The 22,516-nt window shown below is 41.6% G+C and overlaps 2 protein-coding genes across 2 annotated transcripts; both read left to right on the top strand.

The window, feature by feature from the left end:
• The first annotated feature begins 17,168 nt into the window (after positions 1 to 17,168).
• On the top strand, positions 17,169 to 17,531 carry LOC145575380 (uncharacterized). The gene has a single exon (XM_081633258.1). The coding sequence runs from the start codon at positions 17,169 to 17,171 to the stop codon at positions 17,529 to 17,531; it is 363 nt and encodes a 120-aa protein (XP_081489384.1).
• A 3,983-nt stretch (positions 17,532 to 21,514) lies between these two features.
• Positions 21,515 to 21,853, top strand: LOC145575381 (uncharacterized). Its single transcript, XM_081633259.1, has one exon. The coding sequence runs from the start codon at positions 21,515 to 21,517 to the stop codon at positions 21,851 to 21,853; it is 339 nt and encodes a 112-aa protein (XP_081489385.1).
• The last annotated feature ends 663 nt before the right edge of the window (positions 21,854 to 22,516 follow it).

Consider the following 22,516-nt stretch of genomic DNA (forward strand, 5'->3'; position numbering starts at 1 on the left):
TTCTTGCCAAGCTGATTTTCAACTTCACTCTGAAATTCTTTGAACTTTTCAAACGATTCAGATTTATGCGACATGAGTAGACATAACCATATCTACTATAGTCGTCTGTGAAGATGATAAAATATCGATGTCCGTTTCTTGTAGTGGAGCTCATTGGTCCACCTACATCGGTATGTATTAGACCCAATAAGTCTCCTGCCCTTTCTCCTAGCTTGGAGAATGGCTGCTTAATCATCTTGCCTAATAAGCATCCTTCGCAATTCTCAAACGATTCTAAATCGAAAGAGTCAAGAACACCTTCCTGTAGAAGTTTCTTGATGTGTTTGATGTTAATGTGGCCAAGACGAAAATGCCATAAGTAAGTCTGATTTGACTCCATGGTCTTAGCTCTTTTGGTAGTATTATTCACATTATAAACTTGTTTGCCTAAAGAAAGCACATAAAGACCATTTTCAGAATGTGCAATACCATATAAAACAATATCGAGGTAAGACGAACATTCATTGTCCTTTACTCGAATTTCAAAACCTTTGGCGTCCAACGCCGAAATTGAAATGATGTTTTTGGTAATGTTAGGAACATAAAAACAGTTTTCAAGTTCCAAAACAAGCCTAGAGGGAAAAGACAAACTGAGAGTTCCTACGGATATGGCTGCAATTCTGGCTCCATTGCCGACCCGGAGTTCAACCTGTCCTTTCGCTAGCTTCCTAATGTTCCTTAGACCCTGAGAATTGGAATAAAGATGTGAGCCACATCCGGTATCTAATACCCATGATGTTGAGCTAGTGAAGTTTAAGTCTATAACGAATATACCTGATTCAGAAGCAGCGGTTCCATTCTTCTTATCTTCCTTGAACTTGAGGCAATCTCTCTTCTAATGTCCCCTCTTCTTACAGTAGAAGCATTCAGAATTAGATTTAGAAGACGCTACCTTTTTCTCCTTGTCCTTTGTAGCTTTAGACTTAGGCGGAAAGGTCTTCTTCTTACCCTTCCCCTTAAAGCCTTTCTTCTTCTTGCCTGAGAATTTGAACGGCTTGCTCTTTTTGACCATGAGCATATCATGCTTCCCCTCATCCTTGAGCGTTTGCTCGGCTTGCTTCAACATACCATGAAGCTCGGTGAGGGTTTTCTCCATGATGTGCATGTTATAGTTCATCTTGAATTGATCATAACCTTTGTGCAGCGAGTGGAGAATGATGTCAATTGCCATCTCGGTTGAATACCCCGCATCAAGCCTTTCCATGTTCTCAAACAATCCTATCATTTTGAGTACATGTGGGCTGACTGGATGTCCTTTTTTAAGGTTGCTCTCAAGGATCTGCCTTTGGGTTTCAAACCTCTCAGTTCAGGCCTGCCCTTGGAACATGTTCTGCAGCTCAGAAATGATCTCAAAAGCTGTCTCCTTTTCAAACAAAGTCTTTTGAAGCTTGGGAGACATTGTGGCCAACATGATGCATTTAACATCCCGATTGGCACTTTGTCATTGGTTTAGGGCAGCCTGAGTTACCTCCTCATTGGGAGCCTCGGGCATTTCCTCATCAAGGACATATTCCTTTTGCTCTTGCATGAGAGAAATTCGTAAGTTCCTTTGGCAATCAAGAAAATTTGGTCCACTCAACTTCTCCTTGTCGAGAATTGAGCGTAAAGAGAATCGGTTGTTTGAGTTATTTGAAGACATGATTCCACAATTGAAAGAATTTTAAATGAAAAACCATTCATAATACTTAAATAAGATTGAAATCATGCATTTTAATCAAACTTATTTAAAACGTCTTATTCACACATTAAAATTGTCCTCACTTTGGTGAGAATAAGTCGATTCCAAGATCCAAAGAAACAAAGAGTGGTTAAGCATGCTTTGGCTTGTCTTAACACTCAATCTCCTAAGGTATGCAACGCTTTGCCAATGGCTCCAAGCCACTCTTAGTTGAATAAATCGTCGCATCTAATGCTCTCTCAACAATTTATTCACTTTGCCACGACATGTTAGGACTCAATCACTCATATCGTTGAGTATAACCAAAACCAACTTGCATACCCAATATGCCTTATGTATCCTAGGGAGTAATAGTGATGCCTCGCTTTGGCATAGCCCATCACTACTCTCAATAGGTCGATAAGTCTTGTTTTGGAATGTCAAAATTTACTCAATATTTTAGGGACCTAGGGTTTCTATGTCGGTTGATTTAAGTGAACTTAATTAATCATCACAACATTTGAAATCCTAAACATGCATCTAACATGTACTTCATATATAAATACTCATAAAAATATATCGAAAACATAAAGATGCATTTGGCAACTAGCATGACCCCTTGAATCTTCAAGTCTTCAAGGGACGACTTTTGCAACTTCATGGCTTCGTCTTCCAAGAACCTCCGTCTTCAAGACATGACCATAATTATGCAAATACTAGTATCTACGATTAGGACTAATCTAAATATTAAGGTACAAAAATACTCAACGGTTCGTAGACCGTATTTAGATTTACAAAAATACATCACGGATTGCAGTCCATATTTTCTATCCTAATCGGGCCCCACTAGTTGCCATTTTATAAAACCTGTGAGAGATTATACATTCCATTCATCCATTCACTATTTGTGAATGGCCCATGCATTTTACAACGATAAAACAAGTAACAATGCATAAAACGCGCGTAAACTAGTAACTAATTTAGGTCGTTAATCCAATTAACATGCCTAATTAAAACTAGTCAAAGTTGTTTAATTGATTATGTAATTTAACGCAATTAATTATTGAAGCTCCCACTAAATTCCGTATCCATCTTAATTAATCCAATTAATTAAGCTTGTAAACCCAATTATTTGCCAAAGTTAAATTTTGCAAATGCCGCTAAAAAAACCGAGGCCTAGCCTCCAACATTTGTTAAAATAATTAAAAATAAATTAAATTAATAAAATAATTAAAACGGAAAAATAAGCAAACACGAAGCCAACCGCACTCAAGTGGCTCACGCACTACTTGTGTGTCATATGCAAGCCAAGGTCGTCTAGCCCCCAAACTATGCGGCTTGGTGCATGTGCCTCCACCACTCCACGTAGCACTAGTTAGTCCGAGCCTAGTAGCGTTTGCTATGGTTTACCTGGTGCTAAGCACACGCCCCATGGCTGTTTGCCCCTTCTCACCAAGCACCAAGCTTGCACATGCTGCCCACGACCCACGCAACACAGCAGCTCGCACGCACAGCTGCAGCGTGCTGCTGCTTGGCCTGTGCTGCTGTGCGGCTGTTGTGGCTAGGAAAATAGCCACGCATCCTTTGTGTGTGACGCGCACCAGGCAGCCCCACCTCGGCAGCCACATGCGGGCTGCACAGCAGCCCTGCTAGCCGAGGGGTGTTGCTTGGTTCGCGTGCCACACTCTCGAGATTTAAAACCGAGTTTTTGCGTGACTAATTAATTATTTCTAAATTAGTTTTTAGAACCAATTTAGTGAGCAAAAATTAATAATTAAATAAGTCCAACTATAATTAAAAATTCATAAAAAGTGCACACAACCAAAATTATTTACAAGCACCATTCTTTAATAAAATTGGTTTAACTTGGTGCAATAAAATAATAAGGGCAATCACTCACTATTAATTTAATTAATGTAAATTAATCATGAGATTTTGACAAATTAAAAGGGAGTTGGAAACATGAACACAAGTTCAATAAAAAATTCCAACTTTAATACTTGTGAATCCTTGAAAAATTATATCTTCCAATATGAAGATAAATGAAATTTCTATCACAACTTTCAAACTTTATGATTCCAGTCAACTTAATACATGATTAAATCAAAAGTTCAACAAAAAATTCATGGAATTTAGTAACTCAAAGTTTCAATCACTTAAAACAATTAAAGATTGAATCTTTAGTACTTGGAAGCAACAAAGAACAAACTTTTCACACTTAATGCAATTAATTTGCAATTATGTGAAAAATAAAACCAAACTTTCAAGCACAAATTACTACCAAGTAATCATGCTTGAAGAGGTTTAAAATTGCATATAAATTAAGGAATGAACCAAATACATAACCACCATAAATATGCAATGAATTTTCAAGTTTAGAAAGACTTAAAATTTTTCGTCAAAATGAAAAACCCTCGAAAAGTGCATTTCTGGTCTTTTTTTGCTAAAAACACAGTCCTAGAAGGGTAAAAAAATTTCCAAAACGCCTTTTCTGCCCAAAATTCACTATTTTTGGGCAAAAATCTAGGTTCGGGGCTGAAATCAGCTATAATACGGGTTTAAAATTAATAAAACCGAGCTACTAATCTAATTAGCAGCTTAAAACCAGAAAAATTAAGCCATAAAAACACCTTGAAAAATATGATTATAAAAATAAATGAGCAAGGCTCCGATACCGCTATTGGGTTTCGGTGAGTCCGACCCACCGCGGAAGGAAACCCGACCCCAAAACCAAACTCACAATAATTATAACCATAATGTATAATTAAAATAAACACGGGACTAAGTAAGAGATTATTACCTTTATAGCGTGCTTCGCTCACTTAATTGAGCTCTTACTTCGAAAGCCCTTTAGCTCCGGTCACACAGAGACCTCCTTTGAAGTCTACCCGCAATGCGAGCACCGAACTTGGTCTATTGCCTTGGAGTTAGCAAGGCCCGACCTCAAAACCCGAGTAATTAGTGTTCAAAGGTTTTCACACTGTGATGCCTTTTTCAACACTTACTCAAGTGAACAATTTTCAACTTCCTAGGTTGGTATTTATAGGCAAAGGCTCTAAAAATTCCCATCATCTTTCCATGTGGGAGATTTTGATTTTATTCATTTTATTTTAGATCAAAAATAAAATAAATAAGCAAGCTACTAATAAATCAACAAGTGTCAAGCTCACATGAGAGGTCAGGTGAGGACCATTTGGCAGAGGGGGGACCAAACTTGCTCCCCACTCGCTCTCTAAAAACCGGCCAAAACCACCTCACTCCCCTTTTGGCTTGCACTATATGGTAGCCCCACTTGGGCACCAAGGCACCCAAAGTGGGCTGCCATGACTTGCTGCCACACACTTGGCCCAGCAGGCCACGCACTTGCGTGTGGGCTGCTTGGCCGAGGCCTGCTGCTGGCCATTTGGTGCTTGCGGCATGGTTGTTGCCTAGCAGTGCCAACCCAGCAAGCCTGCTTTCATGCTGGGCATGGCGCGCCATACCGCAGCTCCCCTTGGCTGGCCTTGCGCGCCAGCACGCACACACTACTAGCAGTGCTAGCACGCTAGCGTGGTGCTAGCTAGCTAGCATTGCTAGCTTGCTGCTGCTAGCGTTGGTGCGCTAGCACGCACCAAGCCTAGGCTCGGCTTGGTGCGCTTGCTAGCCACCTTGCTAGGCTATATGCCCCTAGCACTCGGTTTGCTCGGGGCACTCCGATGCTAGGGGTAATTTGGGAATTTGTTGATTTATTAGTTTTTCTCGTCTCCTCTTTTATATATTATCATCGACTCGACTTTCGATGCTCGGTTTCGACGCTCCAAGCTCGAATTCCAAACGTCTAAATATAAATTACTCGGGTGACTCATTAATTCCTTCCGAATTAATTCATTGCTTTGGTTCGCTAGTTGTTTGAGTGTGACCCGAAGGGTTCAGTTTAGATTAAGCTGTAATATTAATTTTTCATTAATATTACTGATCGGAAGCGGCCTCCACCTAGGCATTCCGATCACTTGACCTCACTGAATAATTAGCTTTTTAATTATTCCGAACCTTCTACCGGAATAATACACTTGTTCGAAGGACACCATTCCTTTCAAAATTCGTAAAGGAGAGATTTTTAAGAAAGGCTTTCTACATCCGCTCTTAAAATGCATCACCCCCGAAAAGGGGAAGGAAATTCTAGAAGACCTACATGCGGGCTTTTGTGCCTCACATATAGGCGGGAAGTCTCTAGCAGAAAGAGCCAGGAGGCAGGGCTATTTCTGGCCTACCCTAGAGAAAGATGCCATGACTTTGGTGAAAAAGTGCGATAAATGTCAAAAATTCAGCAAGCTTATACACCGTCCGACCACCGATCTAACGGCCATTTACAGCCCAGTTCCATTCGCCAAGTGGGGAATGGACATCTTAGGGCCCTATAATTCTGCATCAGGCGGCCGACGGTATATCTTTGTTGCCGTAGATTATTTCACCAAATGGGTAGAGGCAGAGGCGGTCAAAAACATCAAGACAAAGGACGTCATCTCCTTCATCTGGAAGAATATCATCACCCGGTTCGGGGTACCTATGTCTATGGTTTTTGACAATGGTCCTCAGTTTGAAACGCCTTAATTCAAGACTTGGTTAAGAGATCAAGGGATCTCAAGTTGTTTTGCATCAGTCGACAAACCCCAAGCAAATGGCCAGGTCGAAGCCTTGAACAAGTTAATCTCAGACGACATAAAAAAGAAGATTAAAAGAGCTGGCGGCCTATGGGCGGATGAGCTACCACACGTCCTATGGGCCATCAGAACAACAGCGAAAGGGGCAACTGGAGAGACCCCATTTCTCATGGTGTACGGTGCAGAGGCCGTCTTTCCCATCGAACACTATGAGCCGACTCTTCGAAGTATGTTGTATGATGAAGAGGAAAATTGGGAGGCCATGCGACTAGCACTGGACTCCCTTCCGGAGCGCAGGGGCAATGCCATCTTGCGCCATGAGATCTGCCGTCTGAGAATGAATCGGGCCTACAACAAGAGAGTACACAAGTGACCCCTAAAGATTAGGGATTTTGTGCTACGAAAAATAAAGGCAGTCGGTAGGGCGAATGAGCAGGGAAAGCTAACCCTAAATTGGGAAGGCCCCTACCAAATCTATGAAGAAGTAAGAGGCAGAACCTACCGTCTGGAGACACCAGATGGCAGGCAGCTACCCAGAACTTAGAAAGTAGATAACTTGAAAAAGTATTGCTTTTGAAATCTTGTAAATTTTTGTCTCATTAATGAAAATCTACCTTCTTTCCCAAACTATGTCTTTTCATTTTCATAGAGAGCCGCCTACACAATGTGCAGACGGACCATGCTCAAAATATTATTATAGAGTGCCGCCTGCACAATGTGCAGACGGACAAGTCTCACGTTTACATTGTAGAACACCGCCTACACATTTTGTAGACGGACCGAGTTCAAAATTCTATTGTAGGGTACCGCCTGCACAATATGCAGGGGCCTTATTCACTAAGCGTTTAGTTAAAGTACCTTATAAAATGACCGCCTGCCCCAAGAGCTGTTGTCCCAAACCTTACTGAAAAGCGTCTCCTTCACAAGAGCAATCGTCCCTAAACTTACTCACCCTTAAAAAAGCTAAGTGTTAAAAACTTAGCGGCTATCTAATCTTCTATTAAGAGGCCTAAGGCCGGATATATTTTATTTAAGAATCCGTCTGCCCCAACATGAGTACGACTGTCTGCTCCAACATGAGTCAGACAACCGTCGACGTCCATTTGGGCGAATTCGTCAAAGAGAGCATTTCCCATTTGGGTGGTACATTGCTCTATAAACCAAACACAAACGACCTTACCGTCTGCGTTAAGGAAACACTCACAGTCATTTGATTTAATCTAACTTAAAATCTAAAAAGCGTTGAGTTTTACAAACTGTTCTAGCATAGACAGAAAGTAACTGTTTCATTTTAGAGGCTATACTATGTAAATTTTACCGCATGTTGTTGCTCTGGGACAATAAGATAATACAGTCAGACAGATTATTCTTGTGATTATAAGCTAAGTTCAAAAACTTAGCGGCTTAAATAAACGTTTGGGGCAATCACCATAATGATTGATTGACTAATAAACCATGCATACTCTTCAAAGTATCAATAATTTCTAAGTCTATCAACCCATTTTTGAAACCAATCGACATCCGGCCAGGGGCAAGAACATTCGGTAAGACAAGCAATCGCATAGTATACAAGTTAAATACTTAGCCAAAAATCTATGCATATAAAATGGAAAGCTTTAAAACTTTTGGAGAAAAATACCAATATAAACAAAACAGTCAAAACAACCGGATGCTGCATTCACATAAATAAACAACCGTCAAAATAAGACGACTGTAAAAGTTAGCTGGATGAGCCAGAAAATGTTGATTTACCCGACCCCTAGGTCGGTAAAAATACACAGTTACTTGGCACACAGGCCGGAAAAGAAAATATTTGGCCATTCGGCCGCAGGAATACCATAAAGCTTAAAAGATCAGGGGAGGTCCTCAGCATTGACTGCCGCATCCTTGTTGTCCTCCGGCACCTGCTCATCATTCTTCTCATCCTCCTCCTAATCCTCATCGTCCCTCGAGGACGACTCGTCCGAGGAGTCGGACTCCTCAAGGTCCCCGGCCGCCGCCTCCTCCGCCTGCTTCATGAGCCGGTCGTTAAACTCATCATTGGCTACGTCAAACTTGGCTTTCCAAATTTGGTAGTCAGAGCTCGGATGCAATGATTCCTAAGCCATCCACATGATGGATTCATAGTCCTCCATCATTTGTTTAACTAGGTCCTTTTTCTCCTCCTCAGGCAGGGACTTGTATTTAGACCTGAGCTGGGTCTCTTGGTTTTGCAGCCGACCCTTGAGTTTTTCAACCTACCCTTCCAGGTGGTAAGCTTTCTTGCTAGGATCCTTGAAGGGCTCCAGTTTGTCCTTGAGGCCCTGAATCTCCTTCTGAAGCTCAGAGATTCGCCCCCTCGCTGCGTCTAAGTCCTGCTTGACTTGCAGATTGGCCGACACCTAGGAATACATCATATCAAGTGTCCGAATCTCATTTTGTGCAATCTCAAACTGAGTTGTGTCTAAGGAGGAGGGGGCCCGAGCTTTAGCAGCCTTTACCTCTTTAGACTTATCGTTGAGTGACTTCCTAAGTCCACTCACGCGCAGCATAGCCTGCATTCGGCCAAACATTGAGAATGATCAATGTCAAGCGGCCATAAGAGGGAAAAATATTATTACAAGTGGTTTACCTCCCAAAGAAGTGCCAGGATGGCGTCAAGGTCAAGGGTACCGACTCCCTTCATAGACGCTTTGTCATCAAGATCAATCGTCCTAAGCATCCGTTTGGCCATCTTATGGACAATCGGCCTCTTTGGAATCTCTGCCAAATCAGAACACCATAAGTTAAACAATTATTCGGAAAGCTTCAGTACCCTTTTTGTCGGCCTTACTTCCGCTTGCTGCCGAGCCGATAGCAGTGTTGAGTGGCTTGCCACTTTTTGATACCCCCTTGAGGGCATTTGGCTTCAAGGATGGTTTGACAGGGGTGGAGCCGCCAGGAACCTTCCTGGGCTTATGGGCAATGTGCTTCCTTGCTTTGGCAAAAGTGCGGACATCACCATCCGACTACTTTTGCAGCTTCGGGTTCGGCTATTTAGAGGGAGAGGGCTTGAACGAGCCACCCTATAAGGATTACTCCAGTTAGTGCATCTGTGTTTTCAGTAAATCTCAATTCAAGTAGTGGGAAAATGTCTCACCTTAGGAGCTCCGCCTGTCGGCTGCTCCTCGTTCGATCGCTTGAATGAGCAGCCGGTTTCTTGTTGGCTGAGAGCTTTTCCATTGCTTCTCCTGCACAAAAAATAATAAAGAATTAGAAACTCAGACAAAAACAAAGATCATCAAGAGCAGCTGAGCAAAGTAAATCCAAACGGCCTACTACCTCTCGGCCTCTCAGAACTAAGATTGCAAGCTTCCAGATACGTCCCGTCAGATAGCCACTCATAACGGGGAATGTAGCTCTACGGGGTTACCTCCTTCACCCCTGTTTCCTCAATGGTCCGAACGGCCACCGTAAAAAGGCCTCGATCCAATATTTTCTCCTGCGCCTGCCTTGGGACAAGCGGTAGGGATTTCTTTCCAGCCAGAAGAGGAGGGTCCCGGTCCCACTGGTTATACCTCTTGTTTAGCAAGCGGTTGGGGGAGGAGACTATGTAGAACTTTGATCTCCAGTCTTTCCATTTATTCTCCTTCCCCACTGTCATCATAAAGCCCTTATGGCTGGTAAGGGTGAACCAACCGACCCCGCTTGATTGGGGGGTCTTGCTCAAATAGTGCATATGAGTGAATCCTTCAAATCTGGGGTCCACCTCCACCATCTCACAGGCGGAAACATAGCCCAAAATATTTACCCAAGAGTTTGGGGCTAGTTGCCAGATACCCAATTGGTATCCATCAAGAATTCTCTCCACTGCCGGATGGAGAGGGAAGAGAAGACCAGCTTGTATGGCTGCCTCGTAGCAGCCGAAGCACTGATCGCCGTAGTTGGCCTTCTCTAGACAGACGACTCTGTCCTCAGCATCCGGCACGGACAAGAGAAATTCATGTCCCATGACATGATTAGAGATGAACTTCCCAAAGTCCTCCGTCATTTTCTCCCGCCTGCTCTTGGCAATGTGCAAAAAATAAGGCTCACGTTCCAGACGGCATGAAGCAGATGGCTCCGCCCACCCTTCGCCCATGTCCACTGAAAGGGACTCTCGGGCATCGTTCAATTTGGACCACGCCTCCTCCGAGTTAATGAAGGCGCTGTTAGAGGATGATGATCCAGAGTCGTCATCAGAAATGTTTTCCAGAGCTGGGGGCCTGTTGACTAGTGCCAGCGGTGTCCTCCCCCATCTCTACATCCGGCACCGATCCACTCGGCCCGGGGATTTGTTGTTCGTCATCTGACTCCTCCAAAATTGAGGAGCTCGGAGTGCTAATGATGCTGGGCAGGTCCTCACGAACCTCGGAAACAAGCGCCCTAATGGAGCCTTCCGAGTAAATGGTAGAACTCTCCGAATGGTACCAGGAACCATCCGCCCTATATATCCGACTGGTTTGCTTGGTTCTTGCCATGGTGTCCTGCAGGAGCACGGACACTGTCGGATTTGGAGAAGTTCTCAAAGGGGAGTCCTTGAACGAGCATTCGACACTCCTATTTCTAGATTCAGCCGTCCCTAGTGACCGGTTAATCGCTAACCTAGGCCGTGCCGGGTGCGTTTGGGAAACCATTTTTGAAAAAGAAAATGCAAAAAATAAGAAAAGAGAAGATCAGACGGTTACCTTAGGTGAAGGTACTAGAGTCGCTTGGTCTGGGAGTTTGCTTACAGGAGGACGAAGTTCTTTGATGTCAGGAAGAGGTCAAGTTCTTTGAAGTCCAAGATTCAAGATTCAAGATTCACGTAAAGTGTGAATCCAAGGGGGGGGGGGGGGTCAACCCCTATTTATAGATGCTGTAAAATGTTTAGGGTTAAAACCCTAGATTCCCTCTTAGGTGAACAGTAAAAATCCGCCCAATAGGATGCGGACACCTGTCACAGGCGTCACGTGCCGAGCCACGTCAACCCTGTGAGGGGCAAATGATTTGGGTATTTATACCCCGCCAAGTGGCCCAATGAGCGTGTGACACGTGTCACTCTAAGAGTCGTCCAAATGGACTCCCCGGATGCTGACACGTGTCCTGCAGATATGGCTCCTGGGAAATGGCAACCTTCAAGGCCCAAATCCCAAGGTAGTCGCAAAACGGTGCTGCCCTAATTCTTAAGTCTTCAATGCCTAAGACAGGTGTAAACACCCAAATGTGTCTCCCCAAAACCAAACCCAGTGATGAATACCTTTCACGTCATTTGATTATCAAACGAAGTGAAAGTGTGAAAAGTCTAGTGATGAGGATGTGTTTTTATTAAAATATCTCTTCTTTCTGTTTTTGAAAATATTTCTTTTCTTACTCTATTTATGAAAAAGTCCAGTCCAGTTTAGTTTGGTCCATGATATGGATCCAATAATAGTGTAGTTGGATGGGGCTTGAAAAGACCTTTCCAACGATATATTATAAGTCCAATTCCGATGAATAATGAGGACGTTATGGCCAAAATACTAAACCGGGCCCAAATCGGATTTTACCTACGACCCAATGATCATGTGGAGGGTCCAAAGGTTTAATCCCATTCCTAAACTAATTAAGATTTAATAAAATCTTCTATGAGTTTCTAAAAGATCTTAATTATCCTTTTTGAAAAGATAAAATCAAAGAGTTTGAAATTGAATAAAACTTTCCTTTTTTAAAACTTTCCTCTTTTAAGTCCTAATTCTATTCGAATTTAAAGATATTCACAGACAGTCAGATATTATTTTTTTGCTATAGATCTTGAAATTATCTTTCCAATGATATATTATAATATTAATTCCGAGCTATAACGAAAAAGATATGAATGGAATACGAAACTCTATCCAAAACTGACATCCTTCCACTATTTCGGTCATATCTTTTTATCTACAAAATATTTTAATCAGATTCAAATTTATTTAGAAATTAGACTTCAAGATCTTTCCAACGACATATTATATGACTTATTTGGACTTCCGGATCAAAAGTTATGATAAAAACAATATCTGCAAAACTGCTGACCGACGAGTTTTATTTCGATTCGAATTCGGATTCTTTTCTTATTCTTCGACTCTCTTTTTTCCTATAAATAGAGGTCATATCTCCCCTTTTTTGAATCATCTACAATCTACAATCAACAATCATCATCTCTTTCTTTCTCTCTCTAAAGCTAGAAGCTTTCCTTCTCTCTCTATTCTTTTTCTAAACCTTCCCTCAAACAAAATTCCTCATACATTAGTTCTAGACACACCTAGCCAAGTTCGAAGTTGCCTTTGCCCTAGACGTGAAAGGTTATAATTTCTGAGGGTTTGGTCCCTAATCTCTATTTCAATTATTTAATTTAATTGTTTTATTTATTATTTTTCTTGAAGTTACTAACGCATGTATTTTGTTATTAGAAAGAGACACGAAGCATCAAAGTATGTAGACTTATTGCTCTATTCTTGTAGAAAGCATGTTCATTATTTATTAATTCCTAGAATCATGTTAGGATGTTATTATTGCTTTCTAGTATCATGTTTAGGGTGCTTCCTATGCTTTCTAATATCATATCAATATCATGTTAGGGTTAAAGCTTTGATCTTTATTGCTTAGTGACATGCTAGGGTTTGTTATTAATCTTGTTAGTATCATGCCTAGAGTCTTGCTATTATTATTATGCTTTGAGATTGAATATTATTATTGATGATGATTGTTATTATGTTACTTGATATATTATTATTGTTATTGCTTGTTCACGCCTTTTATGCATGTTTAAAGGGAATTTGTACTTGTAATCACGCTTAATAAGATAATTAATAATCTTGTTTAGGGTTAATTTGATTATAATTCAAGTGATCGCCAATAATAGATTTATTTGTGCATTAATATTCAACCAATATAGATAAACAGGTTTAGGGTTAATCTGTTGATTGCATGTTAGTCAGAAAGCGCACATGAATACGAGAAGAATAAAGTAGAGGCCTATTTTATAGGACGAGTTCTTTCTCTTTTAGATTGGATTTGTACCCTCATCCCCGAACACCAGTCTTGGTTCTAGACCTATTAGAGTTTACGATCTCATGGATTGTTAACGGGTGTAACCTTCACCCTGTGAACGGTTTACAAGTTCCTAAAACTTGTTGGCGACTCTTTTTCTCTAGCTTCCTTCCCTTTGGACGCCACCATGCTTAAGTGTATGATCATAGTGGGGCTCAAGTGTGGGATGGCTTGAAATATTCCCTACAACAGGGCACACTTTTCTAGGACCCTATAAATAGGGAGATTCCCCTCATTTATTGGGGCACGTCTTAATCATTACACCTTTAATTGCTCTCGAAAACAGAGAACACCTGATCTCGGAATCCGAAAAGATACTTACTTTTCGCACCTTTTACTCCAAATCCGGACTAACTTAATCTTCGGAGGCGGACCTCCAAACATCCGAAGCTCCGTTCTTTTGCAGGTACAGACGTCTTCGTTGGATCCAGTCTTCGAGTTGTAACTCTCCCAAGGGACACAAAAACACCCGAAATAGTTGGCATGAGCGACCTCATACCACCTCTTGAGGGGCTAGTTGTAGGGGATAGCTCCTACTGAGCTATTTCCTCCAGCCGGAACAATTAAAAAAGGATTCACTACTCAAGCAAGAGCCGGCATGAGTGACCTCATACCACCTCTTGAGGGGCTAGTTGTATAGGATAGCTCATGCTGAGCTATCACCGGGCTCCTAGATCAGACTGGCCCCCAGGGTGCGCACTCACCGCTGGAAGAATAGTCGAAGGGGCTCCTCAGGCTGACTTAGTATGACTCCCCACAAAGGAGATCATACGCTTAAAAATAGAGGACAAAGTACAACGGAAAAGAGGTTAGACACACAAGTTATTACACTCTCTATATATCTCTAAGTACACTTTCTCTCGCTAAGCACATTCTAACTTAAGCATTGGAGGGGGTTCCTCGAGCCACCCCTAAGGGCAGTTAACGTGTGCTGCCTTGCGCAGGTCATGGACGAGACCCAGCTCGTGCCAGCAGAACCCTTGGATCCACACCTGGAACACTTAGGGTTTGTTCTCTTCACCTTAATTTCATTCCAGTTTAATTTAATACAGTTCAGTTCAGTACAATTCAGATTAGCTCCAATCAATTCAGTTCAATTCTTAATTTTCTTCTCTCATAAACAATTAATTTCATTTCAGTTCAATTCAACTCTAATCACTTCAGTTTGGTAAATCGGAACATACCCTTATAATCTTCCTTCCACTTCCTTTTGTCTATTAGACTTTTAGGAGTCGTTTTCAAAAGAAAGAAGAGAGAGAAAAAAAACTTCTACGACAAAGAAAAGAAAAAAAAACAAGCAAGTCATCACCAGAGCAGCGACCACCACCATGGCATCGGTACCTGGCGACGTTCTCATAGCACTTTCCCTACCTTCACGTATGGCGCCCAGACTTCTTACCAATTGTATTTCCCTACCTTCAATTGTGACAGGTTAGCTCTAATTTTCTCTTTAAATTTTATTTACTCATTCATCATGTATATTGTGGCTTTATTCCTAAATTGATTTGAAATTAGGTGTATATATGAGCGTTGTGTGGGAGGATACCGATATCTTGTACAGTGCCTATAACCAATCTTTTACAGTCTAAACGGGTTTGGGTTTATAATGATAAAACCAATATCGGCACTGTCAAATAACGACATACATATTGGCACCTCTTAAAACTGAGCACGTGGCGTTGATTAATCGACACTTGGCATAAAGTGGTTTGCATGGCATGCAACCACCTGGTAGTTGAAGTCATTATAAATAGGTAATATTATCCAAAAAGAAAGGTAGTATTTATTACTCTCTCTCTGTCTTTCTCTCTCTCTATTTCTCTCTCTTCATATCGTCTTCTCTTTTCTCTCAAACACTTTCTAACTTTATCATCGGAGTGGTTATCCCCGGATTCACCCCGGGGTTAGCTAATCCTCTTTTCCTGTGTAGGTGCTTAGCCAGACAATAGGGTCTTCACGAATCTCAGATACGGGCAATCGAATCTGAACCGGAATAATTTGGCGCTAGAAGGAGGGGGTAGTGATTACTTTTATCGCCTAAGGACCTTTCCCAGAGAATTCATGGCCGGTAACAAAGAAACACCCGGAAGTAACAATGGAGCAAGTAAGATAATCAACCCTGGGGTTGGAACGCAGCCAGAGGTGGAGATAAAGGATGAAACCCACACCCTAGAGGGAAATCAGTTTAATATGCCGGTAACCCCAGAGCGGTATATTGGTGCAGTGGGAGATCCCATGGCCGAGTTTACCCCGGAGGATTTGGAGATAGCGGCCAGGGTGACGTCAGCTTTGAGCAAGAAGAGGAAGGAAGCCGATGCTGGAACTACCAGGGCTGTAGGAGGGGTACCCATTGTTAATCTGGATAGTCAACTTAACCAGGCGGTGAGCTCGTCGAGGCACCCGCATAGAGAGGTGTCGCCGCTAAGGACACATACAACCTCCTAGGAAACAAAGGCACAATCCATTAGTCATGCCGTTAACACCAGAAATCGGCGGCAGAGAAACTCGTAGGATGTAGGGCAAGGGGTGATCTGAATAACAGTTCCGTTAAGGGCATCGCCGTTTACGCAGGAAATATTGGATCAGTCGATGGAAAAGGTTAAAATGCCGACATGCAGGTATGACGGAAGAGGAGATCCAAGCAGGTTCATAACGTTATATGAGGGGCATATGATTTTATATACCAATTTGGATGCGGTTTGGTACAAGGTCTTTCCGACCACCCTAACCGGGGCAGCAGCAGATTGGTTTAACAACTTAGGAAGTGGTACAGTGGATAGCTTTGAGAGGCTAACGGAGATATTTGTGGGGCAATATATCAGTAACAACGTTCGGCAAAGAACTTCTGGGAGTTAATGGCCGTAGGGTAGAAAGCCGATGAGTCTCTAAGGGACTACATTAGGAGGTTCAATAATGAAGCAAACACAATTCCAAAGTTGCAGAAGGAAATAGCCGTTATGGCATTAATGAATGGCCTGAATGATTCTGAGTTCAAGCGGTACTTACTAAGAAAAAACTTGTCGACACTAGCAGCAGCTTTTAACAAAGCTCATGACTACATAAAGAGCGAGGAGTTAATGAAAAAAAGCAGTTGGGTTGTCCCAATAGACAAAGTGTAGTATTCGTGTGAGGGAGCAGCCTCAGGAAGTGGAAGGCCGAAAAATTCGGCCCTAATGAGGGGAGAAGGAAGTCGGCAGGAGGTCAGGGGTGCTAAAGCACCAATGCGGTATAATACACATACTCCACTGAATACGCCTAGGGCTGCTATATACTCAGTCAACAAGAACAGGGAGGGATGGGTGAGACCCATGCCCATGAAGGCCAAGGGAAGAGATGCCAAGAAATACTGCATGTTCCATCGAGATGTCGGGCATTATACTGAAGAACGCACGCAGTTGAAAGACAACATTGAAGAGCTGATAAGGAAGGGTCATCTGACTCAATACCAGCTGCATATAGGGGGAAATCAACCACCACCGTATCGAAAGTTGGAACGTCAGCGGCTAGAGGAAATGCCTAAAAGGCAGCAAGTACAAATAAGCCGGCAGGGAGATGGTGGGCAGCCATCATTTTCCATTTGGAAGAAAATTGATGTGATAACTGGTGGGCCGATTCACAGAGGAACAATAAGTGGAGCGCGAAAGCATTTGTCGGAGCATCGCCATATAGTGAATGCATTAGATGCCGACAGCCGCCCCTAACCGGCAGGTATACCTGATGTGATGTTTACAAAAGAGGATACTAGGGGAATTGTCTTTCCACATGATGATCCCCTAGTGCTGATAATGACAATTAACAGGGCCGACATCAAGCGAGTCTTGGTGGATGGAGGCAGTTCGGCAAATATCCTGTTTATGCAGGCATTCAATGACATGATGATAGGCAGGCAAAATCTGACACAGGTGTCCTATCCAGTGATCGATTTTAACGGGTCAACTATGAGGCCGGAGGGCAGTATAGTTTTGCCGGTCAAATTCAGTGATGGCACGAATGCAAGGGATGTGATGGCAGAATTCCTGGTGGTGGATGTACCGTCAGCGTACAATGCAATCCTTGGAAGGCTGATAATACATGATGTGCAGGCAGTGGTATCAACTTATCATCTCACCATTGAATATGTATCAAATTTGGGCAAAGTAGAGCTGTAGGGAATATTTAAAGCATCCCACACTTGAGCCCTACTGTGATCATACACTTAAGCATGGTGGCGTCCAAAGGGAAGGAAGCTAGAGTAAAAGTGTTGCCAATAAGTTTTAGGAACTTGTAAACCATTCACAGGGTGAAGGTTACACCCCTTCACGATCCATGAGATCGCTAACTCCATAGTGGCCTGGAACCATGACTCGATATTCGGGGATGAAGGTACAAATCCAACCTAAAAGAGATTGAACCTGCCCTAATAATAGGCCTCTACTTTATTCTTCTCATATTCATGTGCGCTTTCTGACCAACATGCAATCAATAGATTAATCCTAAATCTGTTTAATCTATGTTGGTTAAATTTAATGCACAAACAAATCTATTATTAGCGATAACTTGAATTATAATCATATTAACCTAAAGAAGATTATTAATTATCTTATTAAGCGTGATTACAAGTACAAATTCCCTTTAATCCTGTAAGAGAGGGCGTGATCAAGCAATAACAATAATAATCACAAGCAACAATAACAATCACAATCATCAATCATAATATTCTCAATCTTATCAAAGCATAATAATAATAGCAAGATCCTAGGCATGATACTAACAAGATAAATAACAAATCCTAGCATGTCACTAAATAATAAAGATCAAAGCTTTATCCCCATCATGATACTAACATGATATAAAGAAATAATAGGAAGCATCATAGAAACATGCATGATATTAGAAATATTAGTTATTACCCTAAACATGATACTAGGAATCATAAAGACATCCTAACATGATACTAGGAATCATAAAGACATCCTAACATGATACTAGGAATCAAAAGAATCTAAGCATGATTTCTATATCAAAATAATAACAATTAAATAACTTACTTGGATGCCTCATATCTCTTTCTAATAACAAAATACACGCGTTAGTAACTACAAGGAAAATAATAAACAATTAATTAAATAATTAAAATAGGGATTTAGGACCAAACCCTCAGAAATTATAAACCTCGTCTAGGGCGAAGGCAACTTCGAATTTGGCTAGGTGTGTCTAGAACTAATGTATGCAGAATTTTGTAAAAGGGAAAAGTTTAGAAAAAGAATAGAGAGTTAAAGCTTCTAGCTTTTAGAGAGAGAGAATAAAATAGATGATTGGTGATTGTTGGTGAATGAAAACAGGGAGATACGACCCCTATTTATAGAAAAATAGTCCGAAAATGATAGAAAATACTTCAAGTTCTATACGGAATAAAACTGGCATCTGTCGCTAGGCGACAGACGTTAGCGCCAGGCGACAAACTTTGTCGTCTGGCGACATACTCTGTCGTTTGGCGCTAATTAAAAGATAAAATGCGCTTTGTACGTAATCCTTTTCTTAATATGCAGCAAATTCTGTGTTTATCAAATTAAAATCGGATTTATCATAAACACTTATTTTATTCCAAATAAAACTCTTTAAAATATAATTATCAATCCTAATTCCATTAGAATTTAAAAGAACCTTCTAGATATTCTAGAAGATTAAAATCAATCCTAACAACTTTAGGAATAATAATTAATAGGCCCTCCTCTAGATCATCGGGCCGCATATAAAATTCATTTCGAGCCTAATTTAGTATTTTGACCATAACTTCCTCATTATTCATCGGAATTGGGCTTATAATATATTGTTGGAAAGCACTTTTCGAGCCCAATCCAACTACACTATTATTGGACCCTTATCATAGACCAAACTAAATTGGATTGGCTATTTTCATAAATAGAGTAAGAAAAGAAATGTTTTCGAAAACAGAAAGAAAGATATTTTAATAAAAACAACCGCATCACTAGGTTTTTCACACTTTCACTTTGTTCGATAATCAAGTGACGCGAAAGGTATTCATCACAGGGTTTTGTTTTGGGGAGACACATTCGGGTGTCTATAGTGCATGGGGGCAGGTAATGGCAAAGTGCTACTATGTGACCGCCTTGAAGAATCTAGTGCGAGAAAGCCCAATTGCGAATAGCCCGAAAAGGGACAGAGAACTGTCGGTTAGAGATTTGTCAATGGAAAACTTTGATACGAGGCCGGTAACAGTACTAAGGCCGGCACCTGGATGAGAAACGGTGCAAGTTGAACTTTATCCAGGTGATCCTAGCCGGACAGTGTAAGTAGGTGCCGACTTGGATTCAGAAATGAGTTGTAATTTGATCAGGTTGCTATGGGAGAATGCGGATGTGTTTTCTTTCTCGACAGACGAAATGCCAAGGATACACCCCGATGTGATGGTGCATAAGCAGAGTGTTGATAGAAAATTCAGGCCAGTGAGACAAAAGAAGCGGAACTTCTCAACAGAGAAGATTGAGGCAATTTAAGCCGAGATCAATAAACTCCTAGCGGCAGGCTTCATAGAGCCATGCACATACCCTGAATGGTTGGCTAATGTTGTAATGGTGAAAAAGCCGACAGGAAAATGGCGAATGTGTGTGGATTTCATATATTTGAATAAGGCCTGCCCCAAGGATTGTTATCCTTTACCCCGAATAGATAAGCTGGTAGATTCTACATCAGGCCATGCGATGCTTAGCTTTTTAGACGCATTTTCAGGATATCATCAAGCCAGTATTCATGCATCAAATAGAGAAAAAACGGCGTTCATAACGGATGCCAGAGTTTACTGTTAAAAAGCCATGCCGTTTGGGTTAACGAACGCAGGGGCGACTTACCAAAAGTTGGTTGATAAGATCTTCGAGAAGCAAAAAGGGAGAAATGTAAAGGTGTATGTGGATGATGCGATTGTGAAGAGTAAGGTGAAGGAAGATCACATAGCTGACCTCAAATAGACCTTTAATACTTTACGGCAGTACCAGATCAAACTCAACCTGGAGAAGTGTGTATCGGGGTCCGGTCAGGAAAGTTATTGGGGTTTATGGTGAGTGAACGAGGTATAGATGCAAATCTTGACAAGGTGAATGCACTCCTCGAAATGAAACAACTAAAAACAATTCGTGATATACAGAGGCTTACAGGAAGAATGGCAGGATTGACTCGGTTCATAAGTAAGTCAGCTGAAAAAGTGCTCCCATTCTTTATAGTCCTGCGACAAAATAAAACTTTCCAGTAAGGAAAAGACCAAAGTGAAGCTTTAGAGGTGGTAAGAGAACATCTGAGAAAACTTCCAACAGTTGCTAGAATAGAACGGGGTGAGCAGTTATAGTTGTACATATCGGCTTCACCAAAAATAGTGGCTGCAGCGTTGTTGGTAGAAAGGAAGAAGCAGCAGATGCCGATATATTTTGTTTTGTCATGTGTTAAACGCAGTTGAACGCAGATATCCAGTGATAGAAAATGGCACTTGTTGTAGTGATGGCGGCAAGAAAGTTGCGCCCTTACTTTGATGCTCATCCGATAGAGATACTAACCAACCATCCACTTAAGAGGTCATTGCAGAAAATGGATACATCAGGTCGACTGCTAAAAAAAGGCAGTTGAATTGTCGGAATATGAGTTGCATTATAAGCCAAGGGTGTCTATTAAGGCGCAAGCCTTATCAGATTTTATTGTGGAGACATCCTACAATGATGAAGAGGAGCCGTTAGGAACTTGGCAAGTATCAGTAGATGGATCGGCAACATCAACTGGTTCAGGGGCCGGTATAGTGATAACAGTGCCAAATGGTACTGTCTTTGAATATGCTTTGAAATTCAAATTTAAGGCTACCAATAACAAAGTGGAGTATGAAGCGTCCATAGTTGGAATTCAGCTATCTATAGCGGCAGAAGCGAGGCGTTTGATATTGAAAACTAAATCCCAGTTGGTATCGAGCCAGTTCAGTGGAGATTACGAAGCGCAAGAGCCGATAATGATAAAGTATCTTGAAAAGCTCAATCAGCTAACGACACAACTACAACATTTCGAGGTGTAATTAGTCCCGAGAGCGCAGAATGCGCAAGCTGATGCCTTGGCGAGGTTGGCAAGCTCAAGTTTCAATGATCTGGAAAGAACAGTAATGGTGAAAATCTTGAAACAAAGGAGTATAGATGAAACATCGGAGCAGGTTCTATGTGTGGATAACGGCAGTCAATGGTATGATAAGATCTTGGGGTATATCCTTTATGGGGCACTACCTCTTGATAAAGGAGAGGTAAGAAAACTGAGGAAAGATAGTGTGTGGTTCATTATACATCAAGGGCAGCTATACAAAAAAGGATTCTCGCTCCCTTTGCAGAGATGTATAACAGATTATGAATCCGCAAGACTCATTGAAGAAATTCATGAAGTCACTTGTGGAAATCATCTTAGAGCCCGTGCTTTATCCCGAGAAGCAATGAGACGAGGATATTACTAGCTAACAATGAATGAAGATGCTATCCGATATGTGAAAAGGTGCGAAAAATGTCAAAAGTTCGCCCCAGTTATCAATCTCCCTCCGAATGACTTAATGTCGATATTTAATCCAGTCCTGTTTGCACAATGGGGATGGATATCGTAGGGCCGTTTCCGTCAGCTACAACTGGAAGGAAATTCCTTTTGGTGGGAATTGATTATTTCACAAAATGGATAGAGGTAGAACTAGTGGAAAAGATATCGACGTCAAGGCTGAAGAAGTTCATTTGGAAAAATATCTTCACAAGATTTGGATTGCAATGGCAATGGTTTTCGATCATGGATCTCAGTTTGATTGTAAGCCGGTAAAAGACCTTCTAGCCCTGTACAAGGTTAAATTTGCATATGCAACGGTATGTCATCCGTATTCAAACGGCCAGGAAGAAGCAGCAAATAAGCAGATAATAGCGGCAATCAAAAAGAAAATTGAAGATGCAAAAGGGTTATGAGCAGATCTCGTGCTAGAGATACTATTGGCAAACAGAACTACAACTAGAGAAGCAATAGGCGAATCCCCTTTCAATCTAGTATTTGGATCAGAAGCTGTGGTGCCGACTAAGGTTGGGTTGCCGAAATTCAGGATTCAACATTACTCTGAAGAGCAAAATGATCTACTCCTAAGGTA

The sequence above is a fragment of the Chenopodium album genome, chromosome 13 (genome assembly GCF_948465745.1).
Source record: "Chenopodium album chromosome 13, dcCheAlbu1.1, whole genome shotgun sequence".
Taxonomy (NCBI): Eukaryota; Viridiplantae; Streptophyta; class Magnoliopsida; order Caryophyllales; family Amaranthaceae; genus Chenopodium; species Chenopodium album.